At 50.2% G+C, this 15,580-nt stretch overlaps 1 protein-coding gene across 2 annotated transcripts in view; it reads left to right on the top strand.

The window, feature by feature from the left end:
* LOC135920431 (caspase-7-like) overlaps nt 1–15,580 on the top strand; it is an 85,911-nt gene that overhangs the window by 16,536 nt on the left and 53,795 nt on the right. For both annotated transcript variants that reach the window (XM_065454699.2, XM_065454698.2), the window contains exon 2: nt 885–1,128. In XM_065454699.2, the coding sequence (XP_065310771.1) occupies nt 885–1,128 (244 nt within the window). The remainder of the gene's footprint in view (nt 1–884; nt 1,129–15,580) is intronic.

The following is a 15,580-nucleotide window of genomic DNA, read 5'->3' as shown; positions in this document are numbered from 1 at the left end:
ATGCCACTTCAGATTAGATCGTGTCAAGCATATGCTTTCTCTTTGTGCTTGTTACATCATTTTTCAGGAACTCCTGTAGTAGTGCAGTCAAGAGGCAAGAAAGTTGATATCACTTTGCAGCCTCTGCATGCAAGGACAGCACTGCTTTAGCTGTACATGTGAAGGAATTTATATGATCCTTCGTGGCACAAAGCACCGAAAGAATGGCAACATTTTCCCAGCATGCATTTTGTGAAAATAACTCGCTTCGATTTAGCGAATCTGAGGAAGATTTGAGTGCAGAGGCGGAATATATTTCACCTTCAAGCGGCCAGTAAATCAGTAAATGTCCTGAAAGAAGAAAGTGACAGGGAGGACCCCCGGATAAAAATAACAAATAAAAATTTTCTTGTGGTGGTCACCCACAACATGATGCCGGCTTGAGACTGTGGCCTGTACAACAGCCTCAGAAATAAACAAATCCCTCCGAAGTAACTGACTTACTTTGGACACAATTTGGCATGAGTGCCCTTTTTACACACCATCCAAAATGCGCGAAGTGGTTCCCGACCGGTGCGACCACAGAGTGAAGACGTAAATGCTCATGACCACAAAGGGTGAAGCCTTAGAGTCTCTTCACTTTCTTGCCTCTTTATTGCACCAGTACAAGATACAAACCAAAGGTGGGACACCTTTGGTTTGTATCCTTTGGGACCTCCACCCGCATATTTTCTTATCTGTTTACATATTTCACGAATTGATGGAACTGCTCATTTTTCACCAGAATTAATATATTTCAAGCTGACAACTAAGGAACAGCATGTGCAATACGCTGAGCATGACCGGGCTACTGTTACATGGTTAAAGACCGCAACTCTCCACGTTTCTCCACTGACTCCTCGCAGGAGAAGGAAGGCCTGGATGAACGCAACCTGGCCCTGCTGCAGCGACTTCCCAAGAGGGGACCGCTGGCTTTCGACCGCTTTGTTGCCATCCTTCGAGAGAAGCGCATGTTCCAGGCGGTCACCTTGCTGACGGGAGAGACTCCGCCGGAACCACCTGTCCCTACTGTAGTGCCACCCCCTCCTCGCTCGACTCAGGCTTTTGGAGGTGGTGATGCTCGTCTGGTCGTTGACTCTGCTCAAAATGGTATTTATTTATTTGTTTAATTTTTCAAATACCTTCAAATTCCCATAGGGCAACACCAGGGTGTCTACCAACTGGGAAAACCGGGAATTCTGAGCGATTTTGAGTAGTCTGGAAAAACTCAGGGAAAACTCAGAGAATTTGTGCCTCTATCAGGGAAAATTAGCTGTAATTTTATTGAAAGGGTTGAAAGTCGTGGTAATGCTTGCTCAAGTAACGGACAGCAATCGTAATGAATCATCTTTGACGCCCTGTCGTCAGCTGGAGGTGTTGCCAGTGTACAGTTAACGACCGACTTTCCCAATTCCTGATAATTTGGACGGCTTCGCGGCACCACCACGTACCCTATAGAGTCAATGTATCAGAACGTCTGAAATTTCGGACGCAAGAGCCAGCCCTTCGCCATCCAATTTTCCGGACTTCTTGCCGTGACCGCAGGTCCAAAACGGCATTAATCAAAGCCACCACCGCTGCCATTTTGATTACCTCGCCACCTTGAACCGGCGCTCTTGCATGCTGATCCTGCGGCAACGCTAGGCCTAGCTGCTTCGACGTTCGCTATGAAGCTTCTTGCCGTTGGGTGCCGCGTTTTTTATTGAAAGAATTTGCTGCTGTCAGCAATGGCGCGGACTCTGCCTTTGTGGTCCTCGCAATTGGCTTAGATGCTTGGAAAGCACGGTGCAATGCATAATGCCGGTTCCCGAAAGTCAGCTTCGCCTCTGCACAGAAATGTTACTTGGTGAAGCACACGCAAAAGTATTGCAGTAAAGCATAACAAGCGTGGGAAAGGGCTATTGCCATGGGACACAGTATGTATTCCTTAATTATACATGCGTGCACCCGGTATTCCCTGTCAGTACGAGCACCAATATGCCTAATATGTGTACCAACAGGCCTGCAGAGCGTTTTCGAATGTGCCTATGACGGATGGAGCCCTTAAGGGCAGTAAATGACGTGGATTTATTTTTTCCAACTGGCCGATTTTTCTGACGTTTTCGCGGCCCCTAGGGAGTTCGAAAAATTGGATGTGGACTGTGCAACTGACCAAGAAGATGCTTCAAATGGTCCGTGGGGCGAATGAGTGGCGGAAGGAGGACAAGAACATAAAGGACCTACGCATTGGGGAATGAACAGGAAAGGAAGCGTGCTGCCGCCATTTTGAGCTCAAAAAACAAAGTGTTGGCTGATGCTGAGATACAGGTGTCCCTCATCCAAACCAAAATAAACTCTTTAAAGCAGTGAAACACTACACTGAGGCGTCGTGTGTGGGCTGAGAGTATGTCAGGACAGTTGAGGTTGACTTACGAGCTGTTGAGAGACGATCTCAATTGTGACAAAGTTCGGGCCTCATACCACTGAGCTTGCTATAACTTCAATGAGCTGGCACACCGCTCTGCACGAGAACTGACCCGCCGCGCAGAATCGGAGACCACCTTTTCGAGTTCGGAACTCCTGGTTCAAAACACACGAGAACGCTTGGTCAGGTACAATGACATCAAGCACTACGAGCTAGGCAGGCGGTTACTGCCCCCACCTCACCCCAAACTGAAACGTAGCCAGACAGTCGTCTGGTGACAACTGCAGACACAAACCTTCCCCAGTCCGGTGCGATTGTGGCACATTTTCCCTATGCAATACCCGACTGCTCTTTGCAAATTATCTCGGGAAACTAGAGCGATGCTCTTACACATGTTCTGGGAGTGTCATGTTACATCAGCTACAATGGCAGTAGCTTCAGAGGCTCGTGCGTCGAAGTGGGCCGCCGCTCTGCGCAGCTCCAACCTCAAGACGCAACAGTGGGCTGTCCAGCAGGCCCGAGGGGCGGCGACGAGGCAACGCCTCAAAGTCGCCTCATGGGAGACCTGAGCCTGGGTCGTCAAACTTTGCCGGATTTAAAATAAATTTGTTTCCGTCCATCCATTAGTTGACAGGAATAGCTCATATTTGAAAATATTTGCTTCTGTAGGCATCTACTTTTTATTTGTATTTGAGAATGTCAGACTTGATGTGCATTTTTTTTCGAAGACATTTTATTTGCTATGCCTTTTACTAACCCCTCCCTTCTATTCTTTTTTTGAATAACATAAACACTACTCCTTAGTATTCAAATTGGATGAAGTTGATTTGTAAAATTTTTTTTCAAATGCTTACTAGAGAGTGACAGCATCGGGCGATATGGTTTCAGCCCGTCTTGACAGAAAACATTGTACTGCATCACTCTGGGAATTTTGCAAAGCCACTCAGGGAAAACCTGGAAAACTCAGGGAATTTGGAAATGTTAACTTGGTGGACACTCTGATCACAGATGGGAGTTGCACAACATGTTCATATATAACAGGAAATATGGCTGTTATGCATGAACAAAGAAACATACATTTCAACATACAGAGGGTGCTCAAAATTCAACTTTATAGTGTGAGGGTACCGGGCTGACACCACGTGGTGTAGAGTCACAGGCACGAGAGGGCGTAGCGGGCAGGTAGAACCTGGAAGGTGGGTGTGCATGGTCGGCATGCGGGGAGCACACGACAACGAACTGAGTGAGTGACGTAATCTGCGGAGCAAGCTGCGTGCGGTGGGACGGAACACAGACTGCGTGTGTGTGTGTACGCCGAGGACTTCCCCGAAATAAAGAAGGTACTTGACAAGGGATGGCTCCTCCAGCCGGACCTAACATGGAGGACCAAGAATCATCTAGTGCCACCCAGCCAGTTGCGCAGCCTTTCCTGCCTTCTTCGATTGTCCAAGGACTGTTGGCTCCAACCTCTGGGACCACAATGGAAAGGGAGAGACTTGCGGCTGATATAGCTCAAATTCTGTGCACCACGCCACTCAATTACATGGTTAGGCTGGACAAGACAACCGGCATGGCTAGGCCCAGCGAGACTACCGTTGGGGGCCAGCACTAAACGTCAAAGGTGTGCCCATCCTACTGCCAAAATTCAGTGGCCACCAGGAGCAACACTCGCCGCAAGACTTTCTGGAGAAGTATCCATAGTACTGTGATATTGCGGGGTCCCCCCGACCGCCTTTTGCAGTTGCTTCAAACACCCTTGGAGGGGTCAGCCAAACAATGGTGGCGCTTCTCAGGTGCGCAGCCCGACTGGTAGTTATTCATGTCCGAATTTGCGGTGGAGTTCACCGTTGACTACAAGTTTAAACTAATAACAAAGCTAGATCAGCGCACCCGGCAGAAAACCTCGAGCAGTTCATTCACGTCATTGCCAATACTATGACCGTATAGCAGAGCCTCTCTCTGATGCCAAAAAGGTGGAACGCATGCAGAGACAAATGCATCCAACATTCCAAGACCTAACAGCCAGCATGAGCTTTGCAAACCTGCAAGAAATGGTGAAGGCGGCCGGCCCTATCATGGAATGCGCTTGGCATTGCCTGCGTTGGGCACTACTGCATTGCACAAGAAGCAGCTGATTTGGCTTTCGTCTGTTCATCTCCGCACACCACTGCAATGACCACCCAACCCTCCTGGCCCAGCAACGAGAGTAGCAGCTGCAGCCTGTGCCAGTTTCAGCTTCTGAGTGTCCACGGTCAACGACGCTCGACGCTGAAGCCCCGGAGTGGAACCCCTCTCCTAAGCCATTCGCTCGTGCGCCGAACACACGGGGCAACTACACTTCGGTACCGCAACAACTCGGCAGAGCGCCTCAGAACTTCGGGTTTCAAGTGACACAAGGTATCCCTCGATTTGAGCTGCCAAACTGCAGTATCATGTGTCGACGATGTGGCAGTTTTGGCCACATTGCACATCAATCCGCTACTGCTAGACCACACAGCCAACCCCGCTGTTTTCACTGCAATTCCTCGAGCCGCCTACAAGCAGATTGCCTGGGAAATGAACAAGGTTAGCCGTTTCTCTGGCTGATGGCTGCACGACGTACCTACAAGTGTTCGGAACAGCCGGGAAATAAAGAAACACTGCGTGTACTTTTGATTGGTAACGGTGTCCTTTATGCACTCATAGACACTGAGGCAAGCGTGAGCTTAATACGTAACCGTGCCATCGCAGTGGCGAAGTGCGCAGGAGCCACCTTCAGGGAAGAGGCACAAACCCTGAGGCTTGCTCAGGGCTGGTCACAAACTGCACCATCGGTTCGCTGTCGTATTCGTTGGCAAGGTGGGCCCAGGAAGCAGCGTTTTCTTCTTTTTCCAGAGCTGTGTCATGATGTTGTCCTTGGGCAGGATTTTCTTGAGGCGGCAGGTATTCCTTTCCACAAGGGCCTTGGCGGATAGTAACTGCACTCTGACCCATGTGGCATCGTCAAATTCAAAAAGGCACCGAAGCGGCCATGTGCATTGCATGCTGGACATAGACCCCTGTCAGTCTCTAAGTCAATGTTGCAATGCGATAAGCAAGGTCAAGAGCCTGATTTAAATATGGCCAGCTCTCTACGGGCACTTTTTCCGGATGTGCGGGACGTATGCGACAATACCACTGAGAGTGGCGAGTGTAGTCTAGAGAACCCTCGGGAGGAGCAGAAGCGGAAACTCAATAACATCCTTGCAGACCATAACCATATTTTTACCACTCTTCCAGGTTGCACGTCCCTGGAAGTTCACAAAATAGACGCACGCAGCCACCCACCAGTTAGATGCAAGCTGCGCCCGGTTAACAGCCAAAAGAGAGAAATTCTTGATGGGTGTATCCAAGATTTGCTGGACCAAGACCTCATTGAAACCTGCTCCAGTTCTGGGCCAGTGCCACTGTGTTAGTAAAGAAGAAAACTGGAGGATGACACCTTGTAGTTAACTACAGACTCTTAAATGCAATCACAACTGTGCCAGTATATCCCATGCCCCGAACAGACTGGGTACTGGCTCAGCTTGGCCGCGCTAGGTGGTTTACGAGCCTCGACCTTGTGCAGGGCTTCTTTCAAGTGTCGGTTGCTCCTAAACATGTACAGTCGCCGACCTTTTATTCGGACCTCACGGGGACTGCGAAAATGTCCGAATAAACAGGTGTCCGAAAAAGCAGATTAAGAAAAAAAAAGAAATCCTTTATTTCCACGCACTTATTCGGGCTCGGCAGTAGGCTTGGAAGAAATCATGAATGCGCCGTTGCACGCTGTTCCATGTACGCGCAATCAGATAAGCCTGAATCTCGGAGAGGGTCGTACGGTCACTATTAGCGGCTGAAAGCACAGTCACTGCTTGTACACGCTCCGCATGCGACGGCAGCATAGCACATGGTGCGTCATCTCCGGCGGTGCAGCAGAAACCTGACGAATGATCTTGCCATCGTCGAGTTCTGCGCATGTCAATACAGCAGTGTCAGCACCTATGAAACTGTCAAATGAGACAGTGTCCGGAATCGCAATGCAACCACTGCGCAGGTCTCAGCAGAACATTTTCCGCGTCAGTAGGGAGCACATCGGAAGGCGACAAGTCTTAGGCCTCCCGGCACCCGCTTGCCGGCATTCCCCAGCGCAGTCTGCGCGGGCACTGTCGGCGCCATTAGACCTTTGACACGATGATTACGTATGCCGCGTTGGCTCACCGAAACCTCGACACAGCACACAAAGCAAACACCACCGTGCCGACACCAGTCGCACAAACGAAAAATGCGGCCTGCTCGCAGCGTCAGCGAAGAAACAAATCAGCTGCTGGACTGTCTTGACATGGCTTACTAAGCTGAAACTGGAACTGCTGCAGAGCCACTCTATCTAACCAGGCAGAAACGATGATGATGAGCGGGAATTTCCAGTAGCGCCACTTCGTGGGGCAACAAGGAAGCTCCGTTCAAAACAAAAATGGCGTTCAGCAAGTCGAACCATGCACCGGTCAGAGTCGGTACATGGTGCTCTCGACCGAGTTGGTTCAAGGAGTGTCCGAAAAATCAGACGAGAGGCTGCAAGGTGTCCGAACTTTCGGCAGTTGTTATACATTATGGTCTCTGGGGAGAATGGCGGTGCCGCGAGGCTGACCGAATAATCGGGCATGTCCGAATTTTCGGGGTCCGGAAAATCGGTCGGCGACTGTACTGAAGATTGCATTCCTGTGCCATAGAGGAGTGTTTCAATTAGGCGAATGCCATTTAGGGTATCGGGTGGTCCGGCCACATTTCAGTCTCTCATGGACAAGGTGTTAAAAGGTATAAAACACAACTACTACATGGCATTTCTTCATGATGTGCTCATTTATTCAGAAACTTTTGAGGACCACATACAACATATCAATGAGGTACAGCGAGGAATTGGCTCTGCTGGTCTGACAATCAATCCCAGCAAAGTTACATGCTGTGAACAGGCATTAAAGTTCCTTGGACATGTAATCTCTCCAGGCAAATGTCAACCTGACCCGGACAAGGTGCGAGCAGTTGTAGAGTTCCCATGCTCTAAAACAGTCAAGGAGCTCCAAATGTTTTTGGCCATTGTGGGTTACTACAGAAACTTTATCCTCTGGTTTTCTGACAAAGCCACACCCCTGACAGCTCTCCTCAAGAATGGAGCCCATTGGGTTTGGGGTGCGGAGCAACAGACAGCATTCGAGACTCTGAGGCTAGTGCTGACAGGAGAGATGGCTATGGTATTGCCTGACCTGAACAGGCCCTTTATGATTGAAGCAGATGCCAGTGGCACTGGCATATCCACAGTGTTGTTGCAGGAAGTCGAAGGTGAACTCAGGCCTTTGTCATTTATAAGCCGGACCCTTAGCGCTGTTGAAAAGAACTATACGTTCAAAGAATGGGAATGCCTCGCCGTGGTGTGGGCTGTCGATAGATTCCAACCGTATGTAGAATTCACATCATTTGAGGTGCATTGTGACTGTGCATCATTGGCTTGGATGTTTACAATTGAGCAGACATCGTGCAGAGTTGGACATTGGGTGTTGAGATTACAAGGGTTCAAGTGTACCATAAGGCATCATAAAGGACGGGCCAAGGTCCTACTGAATGCATTAAGCAGGTGCCCATTCCTGCTGCTGAATCTGCTCAGCCTTGTTTGACGAAGGACTGGTTTCCAACCGAAGTGCAAGAGCCGCAACAAACCATTCGTTTTGAACTAGCAGCCCCTGTTGGCATGACTGATGTGTCCCCACTCACCGACACTGCAAAGTTGTAGTTGGAAGAATGCAAGGATCCACTGCTGCTGCAGCTGCTGCAATACTTCTGGCCTGCTACCAGGTGACGCTAAAGAGTCCAAGAGAATACAGGACCTACCTGATGACAGTGAAATCTTGAACAATGGTATCCTTATGTACACGGTCGGTGAGCATAAGGTCACCTGGCTTCCTCAACACTTACGCGACATGGCACTGGAAATGGAGCATGACCACCCCATAAGTGGGCATTTAGGCTTTTTTAAAACTTTTAAACATGTGGAGAGCTGGTTCACATGGCTCAGTCCGCTCCGATATCTCCCGTTACATCCGCAGCTGCCAGCAGTACCGGGCTTTCAAACCTCACCGGCAAAAACCGAAAGGACTGATGGACAGTTCATGGGCCACCCACCCAATGCATCAGCTAAATGTGGACCTTATCGGGCCACTGCCCACAACCCCTCGGGGCCAGAACTACATCCTAGTGGTGCTAGACAACTTCACGAAGTTTTTGGACCTTTTCCCATTACGTGCACCTACCTCCAAATTGATCATCGATAAAATGATCAATGTTTTTTGCCAGAATAGTGTGCCTAGCTCCATCTCTAGCGACAATGGCAAACCATTCATAAGCAAACTGTGGAAACACTTTCTCCAGCACTGGGGAATCAAGGAAAGCCACACAGTCCCATACAGACCAGCAGGACAGACTGTGGAATGCCATAACGCAATGGTTAAACAATGCCTGGTGGACTACTTCACTTCCCACAGGGACTGGAACAAAAAGCTGCCCGAAGTTGCATTTGCAATGCGGATGTCTGAAGGTGTAGTTACTGGCTTTACGCCTGCCTTCTTGTGTTATGGGCGGGAACTACGGAACCCATGGAGCCATCACAATCAGGCAGCTGGCACTGAGGTGGCCCCTTCTGCGCCTCATGCCCTAGCTGCTGAACTGGATGTGTACCTTCGAGATGCCTGGGCCTTTGCACAGGACAACCAAACTTTGGCCAAAGCCAGCCAGGCAAAGTATGACAGCAAAAAGCGCACTCCAGCTACCTTCCAGGTTGGAGACTTGGTTTTCCGGGACACGCACCCGCTAAATAAGGCAGCCATTGGCTTCATAGCCAAGTTTGCCCCTCGATGCACAGGGCCGTTTAGAGTGACTGCACACATTGGATGCAACACCTACAGACTCGGAGACCCGGCTGCAGGGAAACAAAAAGGCCTCACTAATGCAGACCAGCTGAGCCCTTATCATGTGCCTTGGAAGCCCTCTTCACAGGATAAAGGGGGGGGGGATGATCTGTGAGGGTGCCGGGCCAATGCCAGGTGGCGTAGAGTCGCAGGCATGAGACGGTAGGCAACTTTGCAAAATAGCAGGCACAGGGCGGCAGGCAATGGTGTGTGGCAGGGAGGGAGAACATCGAAGGTGTGTGTGTGTGGTTGGCATATGGGGAGCACGCGACAGCGAACTGAGTGAGTGAAGTAATCGGCAGAGCAAGCCGTGTGTGGTGCAGTGGGACGGAATGTAGACTGCGTGTGTGTGCATGCGCCGAGGATTTCCTGAAATAAAGAACGTACTTGACAATGGTTTTCTTAAAGTTAGGCACTGGGAGGCATGCGAAGACCACCTGTACAAATAAGTTATGCGGCCAGGGGGACACAAAGTCAGATGATAATTATCACTGTCAGCAGCCCAATTAACTAAAATTGAATAATTAAGTTTTGGTTGACTGCATTAAGGAGGTATGTTTGTATTGAAAAGTTAGAGGCTGTCGTGTCTCTGCACAGTATCAGTTGGAAGAATCCTTCTAGTGTGTCTGTGCTGCGAGATATCAGACTCCAAATTTTATTTGTTGTTAGAATAATTGTGCATGCAAGAGCGTTAGGATGGGCGCAAAGCTCCTCCCTGATGTGATGCTGCTCTTGCGTGTGGTGTCTGGTCTGACAATTGGGCGGAGGCATTGACAAAGATGATAACCATCCGCCTTGGTGAGTAGCAGTCTTGATTTCGGTGATCCTAACAAAGCACAGAGAGCATATGCCACTTGTCCTCTCTATACTTCTTTTGTGTATGTGTGTTAATTTGCGTCCCTCTTATAACAGTGTGTATGATGTTTGGGCTGTATGAGACAGTCAGGCTTTTAGCTCAAGGAATAGTGTATAAGCTGTTGCTGGGTTACATGGTGGAAGCAAAGTATATCAACAGATTATGCTGGCGACTAGGACGAGGCTGCCTCAGTGTTCTCTGGATACGACAGCAGTCAATGGCGATTAGCTGCTCTGTATACTAGACAGGTACACATGCACATCACTCACACTAGCAGTGCTGTGAACATAGCGGCACCCTTGAATGTGATCGCTTTACTTTGCTTGCAAAAAAATTTCCCTGAGCTTGTCATCTAGTGGGATTCAAACCAATGACTTGCAGGCTTGTGTAGGCTGAAGCCCCAACCTTGCTGAATACCTAGCTGTCATCAGAGTACTAATGCTTGTTAGACCAGTCAAATCTTTACTGCGTAGCTTAAAATGTGAAGGGCACACATTGTGGAGTTTAGAATTCAGCGTTGTGCGCCTGTTACCTCATGAACTGCTGATGCCCATTCCTGTTGCCATGGGCAATGCTTGCCTCAAGCTGACTGCTACTGGCTGTGCTATTAAGAACTAAGCAAGCTGCATACGTGGTCACTGAAAAAAACAATTCAAATTGTTCCTTGTGCACAGAATACAAAGTACAAGCACTAGCTTCTTATGGAGACTGCACAATTAATAGACTGAATTCATGAGAAGTTTCACTGCGCCATTGCTGCCACAGAACAGGCAGGTAGTATATACAAAGGACTCTCTTTAAGTGGAACCTCAAGGGACCAGGGAAATTGGTTCTGTTTATCAGGAGTTCCATTTACTGAGAGACAAAGCTGAATACAATTGCACGAATGCAATTCCCCTACATCCAGTCATGATGACCAGGAAGTCAAAAGCTTCTATGAAGACATGGAATCGGCGATGGGTAAAGTAAAAACAAAATACACTATACTGATGGGCGACATCAATGCCAGGGTAGACAAGAAGCAGGCTGGAGACAAGTCAGTGGAGGAATGTGGCATAGGCTCTAGGAATAGCAGGGCAGAGTTATTAGTAGAGTTTGCAGAACAGAATAATATGCAGATGATGAATACCTTCTTCCGCAAGCAGGATAGGCGAAAGTGGACGTGGAGGAGCCCGAATGGCAAGACTAGAAATGAAATAGACTTTATACTCTGTGCTAACCCTGGCATCATACAAGATGTGGACATGCTCGGCAAGGTGCGCTGCAGTGACCATAGGATAGTAAGAACTTGAATTAGCGTTGACTTGAGGAGGGAACAGAAGAAACTGGTACATAAGAAGCCGATCAATGAGTTAGCGATAAGAGGGAAAATAGAGGAATTCCAGATCAAGCTACAGAACAGGTATTCCGCTTTATCTCAGGAAGAAGACCTTAGTGTTGAAGCAATGAATGACAATCTTGTGGGCATCATTAAGGAGTGTGCAATGGAAGTCGGTGGTAACTCCGTTGGGCAGGATACCAGTAAACTATCGCAGGAGACGAAAGATCTGATCAAGAAACGCCAATGTATGAAAGCCTCTAACCCTACAGCTAAAATAGAATCGGCAGAACTTTCTAAGTTAATCAACAAGCGTAAGACAGCTGACATAAGGAAGTATAATATGGATAGAATTGAACATGCTCTCAGGAACAGTGAAGAAACTAGGAATTGCCAAGAATCAGATGTATGCGTTAAGAGACAAAGCTGGCAGTATCATTACTAATATGGATGAGATAGTTCAAGTGGCTGGGAGTTCTATAGGGATTTATACAGTGCCACTGGCACCCACGACGACAATGGAGGACAGTCTAGAGGAATTCGAAATTCCACAGGTAATGTCGGAAGAAGTAAAGAAAGCCTTGGGAGCTGTGCAAAGGGCGAAGGCAGCAGGGGAGGATCAGGTAACAGCAGATTTGTTGAAGGATGGTGGGCAGATTGTTCTAGAGAAACTGGCCACCCTGTATACACGATGCCTCATGACTTCGAGCGTACCGGAATCTTGGAAGAACGCTAACATAATCCTAATCCATAAGAAAGGGGACACCAAAGACTTGAAAAATTATAGACCGATCAGCTTACTGTCCGTTGTGGGGATGCGCGACCCTCGCGCCTCCCCTGATGTTTTTCCCGCATAGCGCGTCTCCTGTGGTCCCGCTTCGCCGCGTGGCCTGCGTGACGTCAGCGCGGTCGATGGGTTGAAGCGCAGTCCGAGAGATGGCGCGAACGTCGCGCCGCTGCGCGGTTACTTGGGTTCGGGAAAGACAAGGCGCTCTCTCTTGGGTTCGAGACAACGAGCCGCACGGACGTGCCGCGCGTGCTGCGTCCCGCTTCCCCGGCAGGTCGCCGAACAGCGCGGACATTCCGCGCGCGCGGCGACCGATGCATCTGCGAGACCGCCTCGCGTGGCCGCCTTCGAACGCGCCACGATTCGCGTGACTATACACGCGAACGACCAGGCGTTGGGATCCAGCATGGGGCGAACATATTCGCCCGCGAGGACGCGGTGAGTCGGACTTCTAGATTTATCGCGCGCCCATCGGCCTGTTTTGTGGATAGCAACTCGGCTAGCAGGCATTGATGTATGAAAGGTGCAATAAATGCCCTTGTGATTGTTTGCACTACTGTGTTGTCATTCCTTTGTCCCAAGAGTACGGTGGGAGAATTCCCACATCAGACCCCACATCTGGCGCCCAACGTGGGGCTCTTGGGGCATCGGACGATAATTTTAAGTGTTGCTTCGTTCGAGACCTTTGTTTGAACCGAAGCGTAGGCCTAGCGTGGATTTTGATCGCTAGCGTCAGCGGCGTGCTTTCTTGAGCGAGGCGGCGGTGGCTGTAGTGTGTTTGAACATGTCAACATACTAAGCCTTTTCGCAAGTGTTTTTTTTAATGACATTCGTCTGTACGAGAGCCACGTGGTCTGCATTCTGGGAGAGCGAGCTATAGCGCCTGGGGAGCAATGGCAAGCCTGAAGCGAGTGAGTACGGAAGCCTCGTGGGTGGTCCGAATTTCGATCTTATGTAAATAGCTTCTTCTATCTCTTTGACTCGGATGAAGTCGCGGCTCTGGGAGCCGGGTGGCCGCGGGCCACGGGTGCCACTACGGGCTGACTGGTATTGCGGCCTGGCACCGGGCGCTCCGACACCATCTGGGACGGTGGGCGCCGTCAACTCGGATGCTGTGTGCACCGAGCGGAGTAGGACCACCTCACAGAGCTGACGTCTCCTCGTGGCTGCCTGTTTTGTGCTCATTTTGGGTGTTGTTTGTTGGATGCCGGTTGTTGTCAGAGTAGCGACGCTTTAGGCCTAAGGCTTTACGAAGCTGCCTGTCGCATGTGGATGGACACAACCTGGTGGACCGTGGCGTTGAGGTGTTGCACTTTGCTTACCTCATTCTAGTTAGCCTCGCACGAATTGAAATTACTCGATCGACTCAAGGAAGCGAGCTTCGTTCACGTGAACTTAGCATTTGAGTAGCTGCCCGATCTTTTGCTAGCCGAGTTGAACATCGTACCACGTGGGCGATACGCATGCAGAATTCCTCTCCCTTGCACTACTTTAGTGTTTGCCGAGTGTGTTGAGTTTACGCAGCGTGATTGGAGTCACCCCTGGTTTGCCGTCACCTGCACATTGTCTGCGCTGTTACCCCGGACTACGATCGAGCCACCCCGGGCGATGGTGATGCTGTGGCCAGTTCGGCGCGGCGACTTCGGCGGCCTCCTGTATCCAGCTCACAACCCTCAGCGGCAGACAAAAGAGCCGGCGGTCACCGACAGCTACTGCGGCTCCCGCCAGCAGGGCGAGTCGGCGCGAGCGACGCTTGCTCGTACCGACTACTGCGTCGTCGTCTCCGGAGTCCTGGCCTGGGATCGTGCCGTCGAGGCTGCAAAGCCGCTGCTGTGACCGGCGGACGCCAGCGGTGCACCCAAGGACAATGTCGGCTCGCATGCTATGGCCAGCATGTGGAAATTTCCTCAGCGCGACCACTGTTGCATGTATCACCCTGTTCGCGAAGCACGGGTTAATGTTAGACCGTGTCACGTTTCGCCGGAATAAGAAGTGATTTAAGGTTGGGGGGGATGTGGGGATGCGCGACCCTCGCGCCTCCCCTGATGTTTTTCCCGCATAGCGCATCTCCTGTGGTCCCGCTTCGCCGCGTGGCCTGCGTGACGTCAGCGCGGTCGATGGGTTGAAGCGCAGTCCGAGAGATGGCGCGAACGTCGCGCCGCTGCGCGGTTAATTGGGTTCGGGAAAGACAAGGCGCTCTCTCTTGGGTTCGAGACAATGAGCCGCACGGACGTGCCGCGCGTGCTGCGTCCCGCTTCCCCGGCGGGTCGCCGAACAGCGCGGACATTCCGCGCGCGCGGCGACCGATGCATCTGCGAGACCGCCTCGCGTGGCCGCCTTCGAACACGCCACGATTCGCGTGACTATACACGCGAACGACCAGGCGTTGGGATCCAGCATGGGGCGAACATATTCGCTCGCGAGGACGCGGTGAGTCGGACTTCTAGATTTATGGCGCGCCCATCGGCCTGTTTTGTGGATAGCAACTCGGCTAGCAGGCATTGATGTATGAAAGGTGCAATAAATGCCCTTGTGATTGTTTGCACTACTGTGTTGTCGTTCCTTTGTCCCAAGAGTACGGTGGGAGAATTCCCACATCAGACCCCACACCGTTGCCTACAAACTATTTACTAAGGTAATCGCAAATAGAATCAGAAACACCTCAGACTTCTGTCAAGCAAAGGACCAGGCAGGATTCCGTAAAGGCTACTCAACAATAGATCATATTCACACTATCAATCAGGCGATAGAGAAATGTGCGAAATATAACCAACCCTTATATATAGCTTTCATTCATTACAAGAAAGGGTTTGATTCTGTCGAAACCTCAGCAGTCATGGAGGCATTACGGAATCAGGGCGTAGACGAGCCGTATGTAAAAATACTGAAAGATATCTATAGACCGTTTCATCGAGCGAGGAGGAAAGGGCGCGCGGAGAGCCTTTCCTCCTCTCTGGCTTGGGCGATCCGGCGCGGCGCTGCTTGAAACTATTGCTGTCGCATGCTGCGGAACGATTTCAAGATGTTTTAGATCTTACTTTGTGAAATTTACGCCCTGTTCGTTGATATAAGGTCATAAGGGAAGCCTTCCGGTGCATCGGTAACTACTGTAGGCAGAAATATGTCTTGGGGGCGCAAAAGTGTGACATGCATAATCAGCCGCGGTGTACGAGCATTATCAGTCGCGGTGCGTGTATGTGTTGTTTACTATTTTGCTTATATCGATTTTAATTAAACAAAGAAA

The sequence above is a fragment of the Dermacentor albipictus genome, chromosome 2 (genome assembly GCF_038994185.2).
Source record: "Dermacentor albipictus isolate Rhodes 1998 colony chromosome 2, USDA_Dalb.pri_finalv2, whole genome shotgun sequence".
Lineage (NCBI taxonomy): Eukaryota > Metazoa > Arthropoda > Arachnida > Ixodida > Ixodidae > Dermacentor > Dermacentor albipictus.
This window is presented reverse-complemented; position numbering and strand designations above follow the sequence as displayed.